The sequence below is a fragment of the Argiope bruennichi genome, chromosome 5 (genome assembly GCF_947563725.1).
Source record: "Argiope bruennichi chromosome 5, qqArgBrue1.1, whole genome shotgun sequence".
Classification (NCBI taxonomy): Eukaryota; Metazoa; Arthropoda; class Arachnida; order Araneae; family Araneidae; genus Argiope; species Argiope bruennichi.
This window is the reverse complement of record NC_079155.1, coordinates 119794428-119817651: the sequence shown is the minus strand read 5'-3', so window position 1 is coordinate 119817651 and position 23224 is coordinate 119794428. Positions and strand designations below refer to the sequence as shown.

The window sequence follows — 23224 nt, the reverse complement described above, 5'->3', positions numbered from 1 at the left end:
AAGACATATTAAAGATTAACTCTTATCGGCACTTTTCACTTATTTCGGTAAATATTTCCTATTAACTTTCGTTTCAATATGCTCCATGAGTATTACGATACAATATCTATTTTAAAAATCTGTATTGTTTTGTGCGATAACTTGTACGTTTGATATTATTTAAACTAAAATATTGAATTCATATTCAATATATTGAATTAAAGGTTTCTTAAATAATTAAAGCTTTTCAACATAAAAATTATTAATTCTATCGGTATATGCATATACGTGTTTGCTTTTAATAAAGCATTGGACGTGCATGGAGGATTTTAAAACGTGTCTAAGCAATGACTTTGTTTTGTGATATCACTGCAAATATAGATAATTGTCTTTGCAATATAAATATTATAACGATTATTTTGAAGCATAATTGAAAGACAAAGTTTTTTCCAAAAGGCTATCAATATTGTTTAATGAAGAAATAAAAGAAAACGAAATGAAATTTACATGAAAAATAATTGACTCGTATTTATTATGTATTTATCATACTGTATATTAAATAAGTTCTTAAAATTTAATATCTTGATTCTTATGGGAAAAGAACATTCCATTTTACTGTGTTCATTATATCAATTTTTTAAATTTTGAAATCCCTTTAGTGCATAATTTGTATTTTATATTACAGGATATATATGTAAAATGTATATAATTTGTATAGTTTTGTTACCTTGATTTTAATATTGTCATTATTATAAACCATGCTGTATACCCTGAACTATATATTTCCAAATAAAATGTTATTGTATTTTATTCTTTCGTAAAACTTATTTAGTTAATAATTTCTACAAATAATTATTACGATTCAAGTGCTATAAAATGTCCTCAAGTCATTTAAGTATGATTATTTTTCAGTTTACATATAATGTAAGGAATAATATTGTTAGCAGTAATGCAAATAAGAATCGAGCTCATTTTAACGTCATAATGCAAATTTTTAATTGTTGCAATAAAAGTGAAATTATCTTATCAGGTCTTTAAACCTTCAAATGCTTAGTTCACGATTTTCGCCAATTCTACGTTTAAAAATTCGCATGAAAAATAAAAGTGGAAACCATGTAAACTTAATATGGGTATAATTTAATCCGAATTTTTCGGGGATGACCACAATCGTGGACTTGGGATTTAAGAATGTATGTCTAGTGAAACATGCATCATGTTGGTTACGTTGGAAAATAGTCATTTTGACTTTATAGAATTGCTCTTCGATGAAAAATGGAACAAAAAATTCTAGGAGAAAATAATAATGAAAGCAAACACAAGTTTTCACATCATATAATATTTAACATCTAAGCAACGTTTCTACAAGCCTTTCCTTACTAATCATTCTTCAAAACGCGAATCCTTTCTAAATCGCAATTTCTCAGTTGTATAAAAATACAATAACCTTCCTATTTGCAGTTTCATATACAACTAAAACATATGCAGGGTATCTAATGGGCAAATAGATCATTGTTATTGGTGAGCTAAAGGCATTTTATGCCCCAAAGCAGTGTACGCTAAGGCATAATTTTACTAAAATGATCAATTAAATTCGCATTTTGAGAAAAAATTGTGGTAAAAATTCATTTTAGGTTAATTTTGCCAAGTAAATGCGTTAAAATGTATGTATTTATGATACACGACCGAGTAACAACCACGTTTTTATGCACTTTTAGAAAACGCTAGTTTTGATAAATTCTTAAAAAAAAAATAAGAACATATGAAATTCTTAGAAACTAGACAAAGTATGTGAATGTAGATCAAATGTGAATGTATTTTTTAAAAAATTTTGTGCTTCTTAGAAATCGTATTCTTACAAATTTATTTGGAAATTTATCGGATATCTATGTCATAGATATTTCTATAATCCCCTCTTAGTTCAAAGGTTTAGGCTGCAAATAAGTATGAAATCCATTGACTATAGTCTAGAGGCACCATTGTTCAGTTGCAGTTAATGTATTATATTGATTTTCATTTTGAATCAAAATAAATGCTTATGATTTCAAATAAAATAATGTAAAAATAAAAATGCGATTTAGGTTTATATAAGTGCGAAAATGCGATTTAGGTTATATGTTATGTTACATATATATATATATATATATATATATGAATATTAATTTAACGAATATATATAGAAATGATTATTTTTTGCATTGATAATTTAGTTATTAAAATTATGTATATCGGGAGTGGCGGAAGTTCTCTTGTAAAATTCTAATGTGAAAAGAAGATATGCAAAAGTTTAGTTAATCAGGAAGCTTCACAATTTCTTTGTTCCTAAGTTACTTTATTAGGCAAGTATTTTCAATGAATGACTGATTTGCTGAAGTTTTGATTTGCAAAAGTTTTGTTTATTATGTCTTCTTGAAATACAGTTAATGCAACTAATATAATGCTCCACAAATAAGGCTTTCCATGTCGACTGAAGAAGTTCGTCTGGAATGAGTATTGCCTCATCTAACGAAGATAACTTTTCATTTCGTTTGACTATTGCAGAAACTCTTCTTTCGGATTAGGCACATCTGGATTTTCTGTAGATAACCACCTGCAAAAGGTAAAAATTTCAATTGCATTAATATTTTTTAAATAGAACGATTGAATATATGGCTGTTGATAAGCATCATTTTGAAAATTGACTCCCACCCTCCGTTCCCAAAAGTGTAAGAAAAAAAGATTGATATCTTTGGATATTCATTCACATTTAATTGTAATAAGTTTTATTCATCCGCCTCTGAAAATATTTTCTAATAATTTGAACTCTGACTTCAACTTAACTTCTGAGTTTCGCAACTGATTTCTACATCTGTTGAAACCAAAAATGCTTTCTATGCAAAATTGAATTCTAAAACTGTAAAATTTCAAAATACTTGCCTACTTCGGTGAAAGAAAAAAAAAGGCAGTGGGAAGCAATCTTATGGTTCTCACAATGTAATCTTAATAATAAAGACAAATTGAATTCTTTTTGCAACATCATGAAGAAATAAGAGATGTTGGAATTTCATGTCTGTTTTTTAAAGAAAATGTTATATGAAATATGTATATGTATGCCCTATATCCTTATCCTAATCAACTTGCAGAGGATTATTTATTTTTTAGGTTTGAATAGCAGTTTTTCACTTTAAAACTGGTCTTCTATTCTCATTTTAACCTTTTTTTTATTAAGATATTATATTCTCAAGGTTACGTGCTTTTCATTCTATTCTGCTATTGGAAAGTTTGTGGACTTTCTGTATACACATGCCCGCTGGTGTGGAATGGAAATTTGGAGAGGGGGTGCCATCTGAGACGTTTTCGTCATTTGATCGCGGTTCAAAACTACGAGGTCCGTCCCAGCCCTAGTATTACTTTAAAACAGGACGTTAATCTAACTAAACTAAACTGAATGCATCTGAATCGTAAGCTGCAAAATATAAAAACGTTCAATTGAGAAAAGACTATTAATTATTCCATATTTTATATCTGACTGATCTAATAGAGAATTGACAGATAAAAATGGCAGAATAAACCGAAAATAAAGGTTATATTTCGGTAAATTGATAGAAAATCATTCTTCTCGCCGAATAATCCATAAAAAGGGATATTTTTCTTCATTAACACACTCTTAATTATTTTTTTTATTAAGACTATTCCTTGTCAAAGCTTGCACTCAATATTATTGAAGTATTATAAATATTTCAAGCAAGTGAAGGTAATGAAATATAAACAGTACTCTCTCGAGTATCCGGTTTGCGACTATCCGATTTCCATACTATGAAGGTAATACTTCCATACTAATGAAGTCGGTCTAGTTTTCTTTTATCGTAATTAAATGAAGATAATGTGTCTGTTAAGGACGTCCATTAAGTCATCTATTAAGGACTTTTCAAATACTAAAAACTATGTTTCGACTCTTATCTTAGGGACACTTTTCACATCTGTGTCATCATTTATTAGAGAAAAATAAAATCAGTTTGAGCCAATTTTCTTAAGAATTAGACCTACTATTTACGCTAATGTTTGATTGTTTCCTGCAAGCTAAGCTTGGGCCTTGCAGAATTTGTTAAAATCTGAACAGATTATATCCTTTAACTTACTTTTTCTTGAATAAATTTTTGAAACGTGCAGTGTAGTATATAAACATATATAAATTACCAGTACAGAGGCTTCTGTTTTAACTTAACACGCTACTGGTAACTGCATCTAGGATTCCCCTGACAGCGGCTGCGTTCACATTGAGATAAATGGAAGGCTTAATATTCAATGAGAAGTGAGAAAGTATGTATTATAACAGTGAATTTTGCTGTAAAAGCTTTGCCTTTTGTTATTGGAAAGCGGAATTCATAGAACTCAGGCCTATCACGGCATTTTTGTTACCAGTTCTTCCGCCACATTAGACCGGATACTCGGGAGTGTACTGTATATGCACCTGGCTAATTATAGTTATTAAAGCTTTAACATTTCTGTATATGTTATTATTTGAGAAATTTGTCTTTTTCTTATTAATTTATGAAATAGGAATAGGAATGGAATAGGAATTATGAATAGGAAAACAAATTTTTATGGTCCTTTCTAAACCAGCGGCTCTTTGAGTTGTCTGATCTGACAAATTGGAAATCCGCCCCTGTTCTTGCTACCTATCCATTCTGCTATTATCTATGAATATTTTCTTCTCGCATATAATTAGAAATATGATTTTGTCAATTTTGAAATGGTATTCCAGTTCTACAAGTTCTTTGTCATGTTACGAATAATAGTGAGGAATTTGATATAAATATTCTCGTTGCATTTTAACTTTGTCTTTTTAGCATATCATTAGCATGACATGCTATATGTCTGGCATGTTTTATGTAGAGTTAGCTTGACAGCTCATTTCCAGCTGTTTGTATGATTAGCTGGATTTTGAATATAACTTATTAGTTTAAATTCAACTTTGACAGCTATTTACTCAGCATATGACAGCCAATTTAAAACAGTGTTTTAGAGCATCTAGAACGAGTGATGACTGACTGAAATGTTTTAAGAAATCTACTTTTCTGCAACTAGATAACGAATTTGCATAAACGATCTTCTTTTTGAAATAAAATTTGTCACCGGATATTGAGTAATTCATGCAAAATTATAAAAACAATTCTACAAGAAACCTAAATGATTAAATTTTCTTGCATTCTTGTGAAGAAAACTACAGATCATTTTAATCGCTTTTATGTTCTAAATGTTTCACAGGTGTTATATTTTGCAAAAATACATTAAATTTTTTTTTCGTTCAGCTATTGCATTTTAAAATAGGCTTAAAAATGCATCACATATATTTTTCTAATATCGATATTTGTGTTTTTCTTATTTGTTTAGGACTAATGAAAAAAAAATGTAACTTCGAATTCTCAATTGATATTATCGAAAATTTTTCTTGTTTAAAGTTGGCAGTGATTCAAAATTCGACCGGCTCTTTTAACTACATATCACAATTATGACTTAAGAATTTAACTTAATTACCATCCCATTTTGAAAGCAATAAAATGGTTATATCGGAAAGGATCTCGCGTTTTCAAGCATTGTCAGATGATGAGAAAGACATTTGAGCCGGTGATCACTTTTTCAAACTACCACACCATACTAAAGGAAGGACTTTTGAATATTATTATCACATTTTACTTGCGCATGAGCACTAGACGCACATATCTAACAAATATTTGATTAAAATGGGTTTAGAATATAAAACCTCCAAGTCACTTCAGTTTCTCATTGTTAGTATGAAACAACTTCGATGGGTGCCTTTCTACATTCGTCATTTGTGATTATTTTAAAACAAATAATGATTGTTACGATATATATATATATATATATATATATATATATATATATATAATATAATAAGTTTGAAATACTACAGACATAACTGAATACTTGCCTCTAAAAATATCTTATTGCTGTAATTATATACTAGACAATCCATTTTCTGATATGAAATTTAAGAAAATTGCGATATTGTCTTAGCATTTTTTCTAGATTAATCTTTAAACTACTATCTTAATACTATGTCACACTTTTCAACATTGCCAAAAATTTCCAGAAGTATTTAATAAACGTATTTATTAATGAAATGTATTCTTGATATTTATATTTTGTATATAAATAGGAATAAGGGTATTAATAACTGAAAGAATTTTAAACTAGACTCCCACTTGCATCTTTCTTTTTTTACAATCTAATCAGTGTTGGGTTATTGCAATTGCTTAAGACCCAACTTGATTTCAGAAAAATTATCCAGAAAGCAAAGATAAAAATGTATGTTTTACATAATATTTTGGTTTCCTTTCTATTCGATACATATCTTGATCATAATTACATACCTTAAACGCAATTCATTAAAGAACACTCTCTACTTCCTTCACCGTTTTTCTACAGATGATAAATCTTATTATCAGAATGGATTTGTTTTAACTTACTCCAAAGGGTCCAGTAACAGGCTTTGTTTCACATTTTAACCCTTCTTCGCAAGGGCACATGTACTTGTATTTGTCTTCCAATTTGTATTCTTCCTGGTTTTCAAAGCAGAATCCGCCTGAAAAGAAGAAATGAACACAATCTTTTAAAATTTTTCCCTTGATATTGTGATTTTGAACATTATTCTGATGACCATCGGATCTGGAAAGTAAAATTAAATGTGACATACACAGTAATTATCAGATCCACATAGTCTAATTTTATACTTAAATTTAGTTTAATTTTATGAGTGCTCCACTTGGAAGCAAATTTAGGGCTTTTTTGGGATGAGTTTCCAAATTTTGAGTTCTGATCAGATAGGGAGGATGACACCTGAGCTTGCGATCCTTTCCTCTCCAACCTTTTGTGAGCAGCAGAAGGAGGGCGTGGTTCTCAACGTGGGATTTAGCATGAATCGGGCTCGCATACACAACGAATATTGCGAAGAATCCGAATTGAATCCTGGAATCCGCAGAAGCCATTCATCCAATATAAGGCTTAAAACTTGTCAGTGCATACATAAACCTTAATCAATTACGATTTATTTTTGATGGTAAATAGGAATGAATATTGAAGATAATACAATACGAGGTAAAGAAACAAATTATTAGTGTTAAATGCCAGTCAGTATGTAATGATAAATTGTTTTGTTTAATTTTTCATTTTTTCTTAGAATGGTATTGGCCCTAACTAGATCAAAAAGTATAAAACGCACCTGTATGCTAAGTTGAAACATTATGGTCTGAAATAAAAAAAAAGACTGGATAGTGTAAACTAAAAAATATGGATATAAATGAAAGACAATAAAATATTTTTTCTTCCTTTTGAGGACAGTTGACATTTTCTGAAATTGTAATAATTCTTTCAACAATGGCATACTAATAATGCATGTTGAGTTATCAAGTTTGGTTGTACTAAATTGAATACTCTGGATTTTAAATGAGACAAGCATGCCTTTAGACTTTTCTTTTTAGTATATGTCATCCTAACTCAGATAAGGTTTTGTATTATAACATTTCTAACCTTATTTAGTATATAACTTTAATCAATTATTTAGTTGATTTTGCATGTGATATCTAAATTTGTCAATACTCTAATCTTCCAGTGCTTTCAAGCTTCCTGTAAAAAACAGAAAAAAGTCTTGGTTATTGTTGGGAGTTTTTCAATACGCTATCTTTAAAGAGAAATAATGCTTTTTCGAATACTGAGTTTTCTTTTGTTAATTTTTTTAATGTTTAGTATGTGCAATTATAACAAGAAAGCTTTGTCAATAACACAGCACCAATAATGTTAGAAACCGGGATTTAAGTGTTTTTATCACGAATTCGTGATAAATGAAAAACAGTTTAACTGAATTATAGTCGGTTTCCTCTTTAGAGCTGTCGGAGTCTTCGTCTATCTATCCTCTGCCCAACCCTAAAAATGTGAGAATTCGAAAAATCAGCCCGTTAGAGAAATGAATTCGATCACCAAATTTGATATCTTAAGATTAAATTTGTGAATCTATATCAAACTTTTTTTTTTTAAATTTTTCACATGAAATAGGAAGAGAAGAATAAATTTCCTTTTTAACAAGTTTTTATTTAAAAAATATTTTCTTTATACCTTCTTTATACCTAAAAATATTTCTTTATACATATGCATTTATTTTAACTTTTCAGCTCATGAATGTTTTTACACTATGTTTAAATTTTTATGAACAAATAAGAAAATTTAATTTAAATTTGACCAAAAATAGATAATTTCTTCATTAAAATCTTTATAAAAATCGTCAAGGCGAAATGAAGTTTTCGTAATAACTTGTAATTATCCTATCCAAAATTGATTAGAGGCCGTAATTTAGGTCAGATGATCTAGCCTATAAAGTGTCAATCAATACATATTCATATGTATTATAAGGATAGATAGAGATAATGGGAAGATAAATTCATTATTGCTTTGATTTTATTTAAAATAACTTTTTTATCAAATGTTTCTCAATATTAAATGTAGTTTTTTTTAAATGCTGGATATTTATTTATAAGCAAAATTATGAACAATCAGCATATTTTTGAAACTCTGGATAATTTAAAAAAATTTTGATAAAAGTCATAATCATTCATAATCATTCATTTAAATCAAAACATTATTATTCTATTTAAGAGTCCAAATTTCATTTCTGTCGAAATACTCAACATCGGAACATTCATTTTTCGAATATTCAATATTGGTGGTGTCCGAAATTTTTCTACATTTCTATGGGACTTGCCTCTCACGGTTCAAAATAGTGAAAGGTTCCAATAAGTGTCCGTACTATCAAGCCAAATTTTTTAAAAGTAGATCGAATCTTTATTAATTACTAAAATATTAATTGAAAAAAATATTAATATTCTGTTTAAATTCCGAATCCTTTGGGAGGGCTCAAAATCCATATTGGTCACTTGAAATATGCAGATCAACTAGCTAAGAAAACCATTACGATATGCAATCAATTTCCTCTCCAAAAACTACTGTCCTTTTTGAAATTTCAAATTAGGACGGCTAATTTAAATACTCGTCAATAGAAGCGGATTGACAAAGAAACGCCCAGAAGCAAGAAAGAAATGGGGTCTACCCTCTGAAGCATTTATAAAATGGAATAGAGAAGACGTTATGATCATTAAAGACGTTATGATCAATATGACGTTATGATCAATATGATCTATGCCCTTCATGCCTTCTTAATTTCAATCTCCGAACAAATGATATCTGACCTTCTGAAGAAAAAGGTGATATAATGACTATGGCGCAATCTCTAGAAAATTTAAACCCCTACAGTAGGAAATGAACCATAATGGTTAAAACGCAACTTCACAAATAATTTATCGAGATACCTTCGTGTAGAGGAATATCATTGAGAACGATTTCTTTTGAATTGGCTTTCGAATACAGAAATCGAAAATTCTTATATTTTATTTATTATCTATAATGTATTTTCACTTTGTTATTGATTTGTTTTCTGTACCATTTATTTATTCGTAAGTGTTTTGTCATAATTTCTTTCATGTATCTTTGTTCCAGTTATTATTTTTTTCTTAAATATAAAGTCTCCTCCAACCCCCAAAACCGGAAGTGGATGTGGGTGGTGTATGTAAAATTTATGCTTGTTTCCAATAATGCTTCTAAGAAAAGCATGCATTTATTAGAGAATTTCCCTAATCTCTCAAGGTGATAGAAATAATTTTGTATAATCAGTCTTTAAACAAATTATTATTACCTACCAAGGTGATAATAAATTTTTGTAATCAGTCTATAAATAATAAAACTATTAGTATCTGCTACGATTATAACAATTATTTTGTAATTAGTCTATGAGCAACAAAGCTGGTGTCTTACCCTTTTTCATTAATTTTTTGCAGTAAGAGGTTGTAAAAGGCGGACTGACAACACAGCATTCGTCTGCACCGCAGTCCTCATTCTTCTTGCACTTGAATTCCGTCTCACACAGCTGCAAAGTCAAGTAAAGATTTATTTATATTTATATAATTTCTATAGATTTCTCTGTGCAGTTGTGACTATAAAACGAATGTGAAGGAGAGATAATACACCAGTACCTATCCGGTTTTCTAGAATTACGAGGTACATAAACAATTATAAGATGTATATTAACATTTTTTTCTATAAACCAAACACAGAATTTCAAGAAATTTCACGTTATATTATACTCTTTTAGTACATATTTCCTAACGTTCTTTCTGTTATATTTTCTATTAAATTGACTAGTTACATTTTAAGTTTTATTTCCTTCATTCATTTAGGAACACATATTTAAAATATTTTTAGATGAAATAAAGTATTAAAGTCTAAAAATTATTATTTTCATGTTAATCTTTTTCTTACTATCAATACAAATACGGTAGAATTCTTATTAAACAAATTAAAAAGGAATAGACAGATTCAGATGTTTGGATAAAGCTCAGAAATCAAAAATAAAGTAAAGAAAAATTCACGAAACTAAAACATAACGGACAACAACAACGAAAAAAAATCTCGCAAATGCTTCGATATTTATACAAAAAAATCTATAAATTAAATTATGAAGCTTCACTACATACATATTACAAAATTACAAATTCGTGTAGTTGGGATTCGGATAATACGATACTGCACAGTTCGACTGGGCTGAATAAACGCATATTTTTCCTTTTAGCGCATGCTTGTGCCATTAATATAACAATAAAATATCAGAGTTTCTCTTTCCTGGCATAGTTAATTAATTACTTCACAAATAACTTTTATAAAGTTATCCTATCACTATATATCAAATGAATAGATCAATTGTCAAAACGGGAAGAAGAAAATTACAATATCACATAGGAAATGAAAACGGACGATAGACTATTTTTCTTCCCAAATAGTTTCGACCTAGTTTCAGCACTACACATAGATAAAAATCTCGTGATAGGAAAATTCCGTACCACTCATTCCTGCAAATGATCTGCAGAGAGTGAAAGCGCCGATTTCTTTTTTCTGCTTCAAAATAGTTATCTAAAAATGATATTTGAGGTTTTGTCTAGTAAAATTGTTAATAAAATCGTGTTAATAAAATTGTTTAAGTGAACAGGAAATTATTTCTTACGCGATGTCGATTCAGGGGTTTAAGCAATAGACACTCGGACAACTGAATTATGACTGTCTTAGTTATTAGAAATTTACAAGCTTCTCTAGAATAAATATTAAAATATATTTCTTGGCTGTTATATTATTTACTAATTTCACGTTTAATCATATACTTTAAGAGGACTATATCCTCACTCACTTCATTTCAAATACTTCATACGTCTTATAATCGTCGTGATAAAGAAAATTCAAAGAGAAGAAATTTAAAGAATATATTGAATTTTTTTCTTTTCTTTATCAGTTTTGAATTTAAAAAAAAAGCAAGATTAATAGTCCACAATGAGTTGTTATTCAAAATTGAGACAAAATTGACCTTATAAAATTAAGCATGAATCATTGTCCATCATATTCCAATTTGCAAAATAAGCCTTACTTTTGTGTGCTTCATCTATCTGACCAACCTTTTAGAGCTCTATTCAGACACCTATAAAGAGTTGCTGTGAGACCTATAAAGAATGACTGACCTATAAAGAGTAAAATGGTAATCTGTCTCAAAGCATTTGACCTCCGATCACCGAATTCGATACATTCTTCATGTCGATTGTGATAAATTTCCCTAATGAAATAGTACCGCCTGATTTCTTTTATCAAACATTTTCTTTTAATGGCGAGTAACAGTAATATGAACAATACTTGAATTCAATATAACTTGAATATCTTACCACCACACAAATGCAACAGAAGAATATAATAAACGTATTGAGGTGCTCCATAACAAGGGTTTTTCTCAACTCTTTTGCATCGGTTGATGTGCTAGTTTTAATTTTTATATCAATCACAGGTGGGCTCATTTTCTTCAACAGGTGTTTCTTAAATTCCATGATCTATTCAAGAAAGCGAAATGTCAATCAAATCATTGATATAAGACAGCAGGTAGTGTTTTTTTCACCCTAAAATTTCATTTTAAATAAATATCTTTCTGTTTCTTAAAAAGCATTTCAGTGTCTGAAGCAAATGCATGTTTTTAAATGAGAAAAGACACAAAATGTTGCATTATAAAGGTTATATAAGATGTCAAACTTTATGTCATGATAACTGTTAGTGTATGTTTCAAAAAAAAAAAGAGAATAATTTCAAAGTTATTTGCGTTTTTTTATATTATAAATATTGTTATTTTATTTTTGTTGTGATATTTTCATCTTTAGCTCTATATCATTTGTCGTTTTATATGTATTGCAACAAAGTTTCATTTTGATGGAAATCATTCTTAAGAATGAGATAAATACTTTCATGAACGTAGCGTTCCATTTTTTCCCATCACGCTAAATCTTACTGACTGATTATAGTTAGGAAACAGTTATGGAATAGAGAAACTGTTCGAAAATACATGATCTGAAATATAGTCATTTGCTTAAAATATTATTAAAAATGTAATGATCTATTTAAAAAATTATAAGCTTATAGGATTCTTTAAGCAAATATTACAATATTTCTTTCTTTTACTAACAATTTATTTAATTCTGTAAGTTATTAAGAAATTACATACATATTAGTAAATTGAAATTATTCGTTCATTATTCATTTGTATCTGAAATTTGTTGCCATCTAGATCCTATCAAATTCTCTCCAGTGCGAAACAAAAGCAGATATAAAAATGCATATTAATTAGCCCTATGATGTTGGCATTAAAAATCTGGGAGAAATTCATATTCTAATATTAGACTGAAATATTCTAATATTAAACTGAAATATTCTAATATAATTAAAATATTCTAATATAACTAAAATATTCTAAATTCATATTCTAATATGAGACTCGGGAAATAATAATAAGCCTCCCCTTATCAAATCGCGCAATTCAAATGACTTTATTAAGCCGTGAATAAAAATATCCATTAAAGGAAAAAAAAAGGAATGACCAGTATATATTATTGCACTTTTCTACTTATTTTGAACACAAAATATGCCAATATATTTGTCCTTTCGATTACAATCGCACATTACCATTAAAAACATACATTGCAATACATATTATTTTTCAAAAACAAAATTTTTATTGCTGTTTTTACATACGGAACTTGAAACATTAAAAAAATTTATAGGATAAGCAAAAATGGATAGTGTATTGAAATAGTTATCGAATAAAAATCCGGATCTAGACATTCTAGGGTTATTGATAAATATCTGAACCAGGATGCCTTCTGATGAAATCTTATCTTTTCATTCATAAAATTGATTTCAAATAAATTATACTCCACATTATTTAATTTAATCTTCCATTTTTAGCAAAATTGTTATCTGTTTATTTGCGACAGACTTTATAAACATATTATCTTTCGCTTCGTACGATATCGCTTTGCAAAGCGATAACGTAGGCGGAATGAAAATCGGTGAGAATTATTTAACCTTGGCATCTCATTTATAAGCATAGATGAAGTTGAAATTTCACTGTCAGGAGAGAAACCTAGTTTTTGTCTGCTGCAATTTAGTGTCAAAAACGTAAGTTATAATTGTTTTAAACTTTAGTCTGAAATGTTTCTACTAGGTTTTGCTGACGAATTTTAAGCTGTACTTTTTTGTAAAATCCAAAATAAACACTGTTTTGTGAAATGTATTTAGACATTACGTGCAGAATAAACTTAATTATTGATTACGTTCAACTTACTGTCATTGCATTAAAAGTGAACTAGAATCAGTGGCGTTTCAGCTCTAGTGTTACCTGCCGGAATGAATGGCGTAATCCATGGTCAGAATATGATTTTTTTTTGCCCCAAACCATTACAGTGGGACCTCTCTTAAAGTGCATAATTTGTTCTCAAATCATACTATTTAAGCGAAATTACTTTTTCCTCAGGAATCCATGTAAAATAAGACAGTACGATCCATTCCGAAAAAAAATAATGCACAAATGAATTTATAATAATGAAATAATTATTTATAACGCTTTCTTTATCTTATAAGAAACTTGAATTTATTTATTTTTTAAGAAAATTGAAACATTTGCTTTTGGATAGGCTTCAAAATTGGATTAAAGTCACAGCATTATTACTGATATTAATAATAATGCAGTATGAGTCACAGCATTATTATTTACATGAATTTGTAGAATGCATACTATTGCCTTATTAGGGGGATGCTTCTCAACATACGATGCAGTAATTGTCCACTGGAAGATTATTGCTCTGCAGTATATTGTTTCGTATTCTCCTAATTAAATCTCGTCTTCAGCCTTTTGTTGTGACAGAGATTGTAGCTCCCTAAATTCTTTGATAGTTCTTCCACTATTCCAGTTATTGTTATCCGCTTCTAGTCCCAGAGGCGCAATCAAGTCAATTAAGGCTCCACGGGCATTTACTCAAATCCCTGAAAGTGGTGTTCGCCGCAGCTATCCAACCAACATTTCTTTCATGTCGGTATAAGGGTTCTCTTCAAACAAGCACTCAACACAGAATGATACAGGTCAATCCTGCTTGTGACACATGGTTAGATAACTTAGTGTTATAGGCACCGGGGCACAGGATGGCGTTATGTTATGTGCCTCCTCGCCACTCATTCCTCGAAAAATTGCTGTTAAGAGAGTCAATTTTTTACATTCCGTTTTACTCGTTTTTCGCTATGAGAGGATCTCATTTAGCGAGGTTTGACTATATTTAACAAGAATAAACGACGTCTGGGAAAACGTTATTATTTTGTGTGCGTTATTCAAGATATTTTACTTTTAAAAGGGACATTAATGTACAAATATTTTGTCCCCATGACTCTTTCTTGGGATGATCCCGGGAATATCTATTCCCTAGTTTGCTGCATCATTGGCTGATTTTTTTTTGACTTTTGTTAATTACTTCATTTTAATTTATATGCACGAAGTTTTCGAGCTCTTCCTAATTTCTGACGATTGCTGTCAATGAAGGATTTAGGTATCCTTAGCAGTTCACATATAAACTCGTTCTTCCAATGAACGGATCAATTTGGTTTCACATTTACATTTAGTTTTAATGCTTGGTTCTAAATTAACTTTTCCTTTTAGAAACTTTGTGAAAATATTTATGTTATCAAATATTTATTATACTGCATGATTGCACTCCATCCGTTTGTACACAATTATATTTAAGCAGATTCTTGACTTTTCTAAATAATGTAATGATTATGTGAACTTAATGAAATAGTTAGGAAATTCACATTTATAGTTTCAAAATGTAAACAAGGGTTTAACATTTTATAAGTCATAATCTTATATTTTTTGTAAATTTATTTATTTGACAGTTACACAAATAGCCTTTTTAATGACTTGTTTGCAATCTTTCTCTTAGCCCAGCAAACTTCGGTAGTTGCCGAGCTTGTATTGTCACTTGCTATTATTTTAAATAAAGATAATTATGTATTAAGATTCTGTTGTTGTTGCTGATTCCTAGTTGGTATATAACAAAGTCAAACCAACTCCATAAGTCCAAAAACTCCAGAAAATATTAAAGTTCTAATATCCTATTATCAGGTTTGAATTAAGACTTGCTGGGAAACTTAGAAACTGCAAGCTTTGAGTGAGAGAGGTTTTCTTTTTCCTTCCAGAACTTCCAAAACCAAATATTTTTCAAATAGGTAGCTTTTAAGTAACAAATATTATGACCAACTGGAAAAGAAAAAAACATTTAACTGCGAATCATTTTTAAGAGAATTAGTTTCAGTATTTTATATTTAAGAAATTTAAATTTTGAAATAGTTTAAAAAATGTTCAAAACATTAGAGAAAATTACAATTATTATTAAAATTTTAATACAGTGATGAGTAAAGTACCTCCCATCATAGGTTTCAAATTAAAAAAAAAACATAATAATTTTAAATATTAATATGATAATTTAAATTAAAGGTATAAAAATTTAACGCAATAGTAAAATTAATTGATGTCCATAGATTAAAAAGTAAAAATATTTATAAGAGAAATGCTCTGAAAATGTTATTTTTGTCATGGAAATAAAAATGCAAACAACCCGATGGTAAAATATTATGCAAAAATAATGAATTTATAGAAATATGTAAGAGATAAGGGTACAAATAAATATCAATTTATGTTTATTAGAGGAATAGTAAAATTATCATAGAAATTTGCTTATGTTTTTAAAAAAAATAAGATTTAAGGAAGATATATGTCCACCTTTCATTGCAATGAATGGTATAGATCATTGACAAGCAAACATAAAAAGGCTAAAAACGGTCTAAGTATAATATTCAGAAATTTGAATGATAATTAATTTTAATTTTAAATTTGTCGTGTACACGATTCTTCTAAATGAAGTGAAAGCACAAAATTGAAATGTCTTTAAAATATTGCAAAAAAGTGGTTGTAGGAGACTTTGATAGGTACAGAAGCCCTTAGATAAAATTACCATTAAAATTTTTTTGCCTGTTTCATAATTTGGTCATAATCGTTATGAACAAAGTTAAACACTAATTGAATTATTTCTTAACTTCATCACAATGTATTTAAAATAGAGTGCGCTACAGAAAAAAAAGTTGTCCCTTTCTGATGTATCACAGAAATATATTTCTGTGATACATCAGTTTGTTCAGGAATTAAACATTTTTGGGACATTATTGAACACTTGAGGTAATCAAAAACTCTACAAAACGTGAATCAAAAATAAATTTGAAATAATGGAGTTAAATATTCCGGTTTCCCACCATGTGGTCTAGATGTGAATACTGCAACATGTATAAATGTGGTGTATCTTTTCTTCCTTTAAAAAACGATAACTAATAGCATGGTGTTTTTATTTCAGGTATAAAGCCGAACCATGTCGGAAACTCCGATGGAAACAGCCTCCCAATTCATAGATGATCTCCAAGTTTCATCCATGTTTTCAGTGGATCTATTTCGTTCCGCCACGCAGTACAAGCCACGACCAGGTGACATCTTTGTCGCCACCTATCCCAAATGTGGAACGACGTGGGCGCAGCACATTCTCATGCTCATTTTTCGTCAGGGAAAGCCCATTGAATCGATAATTTCATTTATGATGGAAACACCGTATATCGAACTGATGAGTAAATTGACTTTTGTCTTACATGGAAAATTCGAACATTTGTATGCTTAGTCTTTAATTTTTTTCTTGTCTTTCATATTTGAATTAAAATATTTTTTTAATTAGGTAAAAAAACATGGAAATGCTCCTTTTAACTGAACATGAATATCATGTTGAATTTTTACAATGTAAGAAATATCGAATTTTAGTAATTGGAGTATATTCTTCTTTTGGGTCCAGTAATCAGTCTAAGTTATAATACATTTAGAAAAAAAAATTAAAAATAATTTGCTAATTTTTAATAAGAATTTTTTTTAACTGCTCTAATAAAAACGGGCTTTAAAATTTCTGTTTTTTTAATCTAAATAAAATAAAATGTATAAAGCAATTTTATGTTTCACTTAAATAAACAAACTTTTCTTTGGAGATTTTCTTCTATAAATCGGAAAATTAGGGAAACTTGACAATTAAAAAAAATAAACGATTAGAAAGAAATAAAAAAATTAAATGATTGTGACCATACAATCCATTGGAAAATTTTTCGGGTGGGCCAAAGCAACTATGGGAAACGTCTTGCCTAATCATAGACACTACTACTTTGTTCCAATTATAACTTTAATAAACATTCCCCATTTTAGTTTCAACATTAATATTACAATAAATCTTTCCAATAGATTTTATTTTTATTTATAACTTTGCGAGTAGCTTCTGCTATACGAATATTATAAATGAAACGATACAAAAAAGACTCTGTGCCTCCATTATTCTGGTTTTGTGAGCTAAGAATTATTAAAGATTAACTTTCAGTCAAAAAATACTACACAACAAGTGGTACTTATGCATTATCTAGTTTACTTTTAACCACTTAAATGCTTTCTATGTGTATACACGATAATCCAAATCTTCATTTTGGCGTTGCGGCTGATGTGTACTTTTTTAACTAATGAAAATGAAATTTTATTCGCCTTATTATGATTTTTTGCTAAATTTACTATCAAATCATTTGAATTGAGTTCGACGTGCACATGAGTCATAGCTTAACATTAAAAAGCGGGACGTGGAAAAAAAAGTTGCTGAGTTAACTGGTTAGTGATACCTCATATCCAGTGGCAGTGCAACTATTTAGGTTACAGATCTGCAGTAACCTCTGTAATTATTTCAAAACATTTTCTTTTCTTTTAATATTACATAGTTATTTTCTCGCATTGAAATTACAATGAAAAGGAAAATGGAGTAAGAAAAATTATTGAAAAATTGTAGAAAGACAGAAAATATATCAATAAAGAAGGAGCAACAAGTAATAAGAACAAAAATTTGAAGCTGATTATTCTATTGTCATCTAAAATATAAAATTTCTGACATTGTGTGGAAAAAACTTTTACTCAGAAGATTTCATTTAACCCTTAATTGCATAGCGATGTATATCTGCATGATATATTTAAAATCTCATATATCTTTATGCAGTAATCCTCGCATAGTGATTTTTTTTTCATTTTAATTTAACGAAAACTATTTTATCGTTTCCGAACGCAATTAGAATCTTTGACAGTTTATTTCTTTATCTGTGAAAATTTTCATTGTTGTCGCACTATTTGACTTCAGTTTCATTTCGGTGGGTGTTATGAATTATGATTATTTATATTAAAATGAATAAAACACACAGGAAAGATTCTTGTTTAATAGAAACGAGTCAAGAGTAATGAATAATATATATAATTGTGCATATACTGATAAATTTATGCAAGAAAAATGTAGCAATAAAAGAGGTCTGCCTAGTAATGGCTCATTAGAGTAAAATTTACAGGCAAAAACCTAGAGGGCCATCTCATCCTTTGCTGTATATGGATGTACAGGTGGTTATCAAAATAATGGAAACACCACTTAATAAAAGTAACATTATTGAATGCGCTTCGTAAGCATTAAAATATAATAATAGCTGCTAATTTTTTTATAAACAGCAATGTATAGATTCTGGTAGTATGTTTTGGCTTAATTAAAGTTCTGTAATTCTTAGATTTTTGTCAAAATTGTAAAATGTCGGACCTCTCAGATTTTCAAAGAGGCCAAATTGTAGAAGCCCATCTATCTGGAGCAAGTGTGACCAAAACATCCCAAATTTTAGGCGTTTCTAGAGATAAGGCTCTAAAGTCATGAAAGCATACACACAGCGCGGCAAGACAAGCTCGTCAAAGAAAAATAGTGAGCGAAAAGAGAAGCTCAGGGAAAGAGACCTACGGTCATTGAAGCGGATTACAATGTCTAAAAAGCGAACAATTGCAGGAAAAGTGACCGCAGAACTCAATTATCCAGTGTTAGTGATTATAGTTAGAAGACACCTTCATAAACAGAATATTTATGGCATTTCCAAGCCACTTGTCACAGATGTTAACGGTAAACGTCATCTTTAATGGTGTCACACTCACAAAACCTGGTCCATTGATAAGTGGAAGAAAGTAATATGGTCTGACGAATCGTGTTTCACACCTTTCCATACAACAGGACGGGTGCACGTTTGGAGGCCACCTGCAGAAGCATATTATCGTGATTGTCTCCACCGAACTGTCAAGCATGGAGGTGGATCTGTCATGATATGGGCAGCCATGTCGTGGCTTTCTGCTGGACAAATCGTAACTGTGAAAGGAAGGATCACTGGGAAGAAGTATAGAGAGATTTTAGTTGATCAGGTCCATCCTATGATCGTCTAATGCCAGAGATTGAATTTTCCAGGATGACAATGCACCTATCCATGCAGCGAGACTTGTCCAATCATGGTTTGATGAACACGAGGCTGAAGTTAAACATATGCCTTGGCCCGCACAACCCGACCTCAACTTAATTCAACCGTTATGGTCTATTTTAGAGCGTTCAATACGGCATCTCTCCCTGGACTTTCACAATATCTCCAGGAAGACTGGTACATTATTCCTCTAAACACTATTCAACACTTGTAGGAATCGATTCCTTGGCGAATTCAAGCTGTATTACATGTCAAAGGCGGTCCTACACTATACTAATAAAGGATTTTTTTAAATAAATCTAAGGTATTTCTATTATTATGATAACCACCTGTACGAAAAGATTTCGTTAGTCATTGCCTATATTTTCAAACAGATTGAGGTGTTAAATTCCATTATGTAAAGGTACTACATAGTGGTCATGTTGCAAATGCAATGCTTATTTGTGTTTAAATGCTAAAAATAATTGTTTCTTGAATTTCCATATTTTGTAATGTACTGAGGGATATTATTTATGGTTTGAAATATTATATTATTATACGAAGTATATTTATAGATCTTAAGGAGTGATTATTTATGATGATTTAAAAATACAACAATATGTGTTTTTTGAAAATTAAAACAAATTCTTATATGCTTTTTTTGTATTTTTTCCGTTAACTACACCCATTTTTTGGTTGATTTCAAAATAAAAATTCATGCATTTAAGAGTTAATTATATGTTACGTCTGGCATACATTCACACTAGAGTAATCTAAAAACCGTCACCAATCGTATATGCCAAACAGTATATATCACTTTTCATAGTGGACGGAAAATACTCTACTGTCTTTAAGACAAAAACACTTGTAGGAAGAAAAAATACAATCCTACTAATGAGGGAAATTGATTCATAAAAAACTAATTAACAACTGCCTTAAATCGATTGAATTTTTTCTAAAATTCATTTCGAAAATAGGTGCCAAAGGTGCAGAAATCATGACTAGACCAGGAGCCATCAAAACCCACCTTCCTTAGCACTTGGCGCCGAAGTCTGCTGAGGCAAAGTATATCTATGTCGCCAGAAATCCCAAAGATTGTTGTGTCTCGTACTATCATCACATGAAGAACACACCAGGGCAAGGCTTCAACGGGACCTTCGATCAGTTTTTCGAACTCTTCATATCCGGAAGAATCGATGGTACTAACACAGGTGAGAATTGTTTATCTTTTAGATAAACGATGAATCTTAGCATTAAAAAAGAAAAGAAATGCTTTAGGATAATTACATAATATGTAAAAATTGCAAATAGTTTTATTGATATAAATAATTTGAATGTGTTATTAACTATCCATTATTAGATTTTTGCCACCAAATGTCCAAAAAATTATCTCCAAATGGTTTTGGTTTTCTATAAACTTTAGAATGAACTAATCTTGTGAATTGAAATGTCTAAAATGAAGATACTTATTTGTAAGAAATTAGAGAAGAATCTTTTGTTGTTCAAATGTCTTTTAAGCAATTTAAATTGTTTTGATAGGCACCGCTTAAAAATTTTAATCAATGATTTTTTTTAAAAGTATTTATTTGTACAGTATTAAGAAAGATTCGATTTTTTTTCTTTTGCTCATGATTACGGTTGAAAATCAAACAAGGAAAATGATAAATTTATAAATTAAGTGCTATCTTATAGATGCAAGTCAAATTGAAATAATTAAAAAGGGATTTTTTTCTGAATTTGATGAAAAGGTAAAATTTTTTTTACGCAACAATATTTCTGGAAGTTATTACAAAAAAAAATATCTATTTCATGCTGAAATTTTATTAATTACAATTCTAAGTAAAGTTAAAAAAAAAAAGCCACAACTGAGACCCATATCTTCCAAGGAATATATCAAATTTGATAGCTTTAGGGCAAATTGTCTACAGAGAGCCAAAAACAATTCTCATGCAGACACATATTTGTTTTTATTATTAGAAGCATCCCGAATCAGAATTAAAGAACATATTTGTTTGCTTATTGTGTTTTTATAAATGCATAATGATTGCTTATATATTTATATTTGCTGATTGTTTACCATCAAAACAAATTTTATTTATACTTTGCATTATTTATAACATTTTATAGGATGATTTGGCTTACACAAAGAATTCAATTAACCCTCCGGCTGCGTAATTCTTTAAAATCCCTATTTAAATGCGCTGCTTGCAAATAAGTTCAAATGTTTTTCAAGGAAAATGAACTAATACTATATGTTACATGATAATAATATGATATAATAGAAATCTGTAATCGTAAAAATAAACTCTTTAAACTGCGAAAAATGTTTGATGCAATAGAACACGGCCTGATTGCCAACCCTTGGAAATCGCGGGATACGCAGCTGGAAAGTTAATTATTAAAAAAAATGTTCTTAAAATTTATTATATTTCATGGTTAAATAGAGCAATGCAATTAAATTTTACTTAGTACAAAAAACAATTAATTTTATTACTTTCCCTAACATTATTTTTTAATATTTTTTTCTTTTACTGCTTTAACCAATTTTCTAAAACTAATACATTTTTAATGTTTTTTTCCCTTCTAATATTTTTTTTTCTAAATAAGTGAATCACTTTTTCTTATTTTAGTATTAATTAAAAGTTAACAGAAACTTTAATATAAAGTTCATTCCTTTCCAAAATTTATTGCATAGTTTTAAATTTACGTTAATGTTTCTGTATTTGCAGGAATGACCCGAATATACTTTTCATAACTTACGAAGAAATGAAAGAGAATCCAGAAGCTGCAGTGTTAAAAATGGATCCATTCCTCGAAGAGGAGAAATTTGAGAAACCTTTGAAGGATGATCCTGAAAAATTGAACAATATGCTCAAGTACAGTAGCTTCAATCGCATGAAAGAGTTTTTCAAAGTGAGCTGGGATCAAATGTCCGGTTTCTCTGAAGATGTTCGGAAATTCAATTTTCCTTATGAAATCAAACAGGCTTTCGCGATTTGTCAAGCAATGATGAAGGATTCCACCCCCAGTAAGGAGAAAGAGTTCTTTTCTCCTGTAGTTCGGAAAGGAATTACCGGAGACTGGAAGAATTATTTTTCTGAAGATCAGAGTAAAAGAATGGATCAAAAATTTGCAGAAAGAATGAAAGGAACGGAGTTTCAAAATATTTGGAAGAACTATATGTAATATCCATGCTTTGATTTAATTTTTTTGCCTTTTTGATTTTGACATATTTTGAAATGTACAGTAAATTTTGTCGAACTCGATGATTACGTCTTTAATACATTGCACGTTTGGCGAAATTGCGTTCCGCATTTTAACTTTTTATGGAGAAAAAGATTTGAAGTGTCAAACTGTATCTACAATTTATAGGATATATTTATAGGATGAAAGAGAAAAATGAAACAAATGTTAATAGAAGAAATTATTA

The 23224-nt window shown here is 29.4% G+C and overlaps 1 protein-coding gene and 1 pseudogene across 1 annotated transcript; one reads left to right on the top strand and one right to left on the bottom strand.

Annotated features, from left to right (window-relative positions):
- Positions 1 to 2361: 2361 nt before the first annotated feature.
- Positions 2362 to 11851, bottom strand: LOC129969612 (U3-aranetoxin-Ce1a-like). The gene is made up of 4 exons (XM_056084259.1): positions 11784 to 11851; positions 9838 to 9949; positions 6447 to 6562; positions 2362 to 2566 (listed from the first exon to the last, which is right to left on the bottom strand). Exons 1-4 carry the CDS (start codon positions 11832 to 11834, stop codon positions 2534 to 2536), a joined length of 312 nt encoding a protein of 103 aa, XP_055940234.1. The 5' UTR covers positions 11835 to 11851; the 3' UTR covers positions 2362 to 2533.
- A 4999-nt stretch (positions 11852 to 16850) lies between these two features.
- LOC129968378 (sulfotransferase ssu-1-like) lies at positions 16851 to 22980 on the top strand (annotated as a pseudogene).
- The last annotated feature ends 244 nt before the right edge of the window (positions 22981 to 23224 follow it).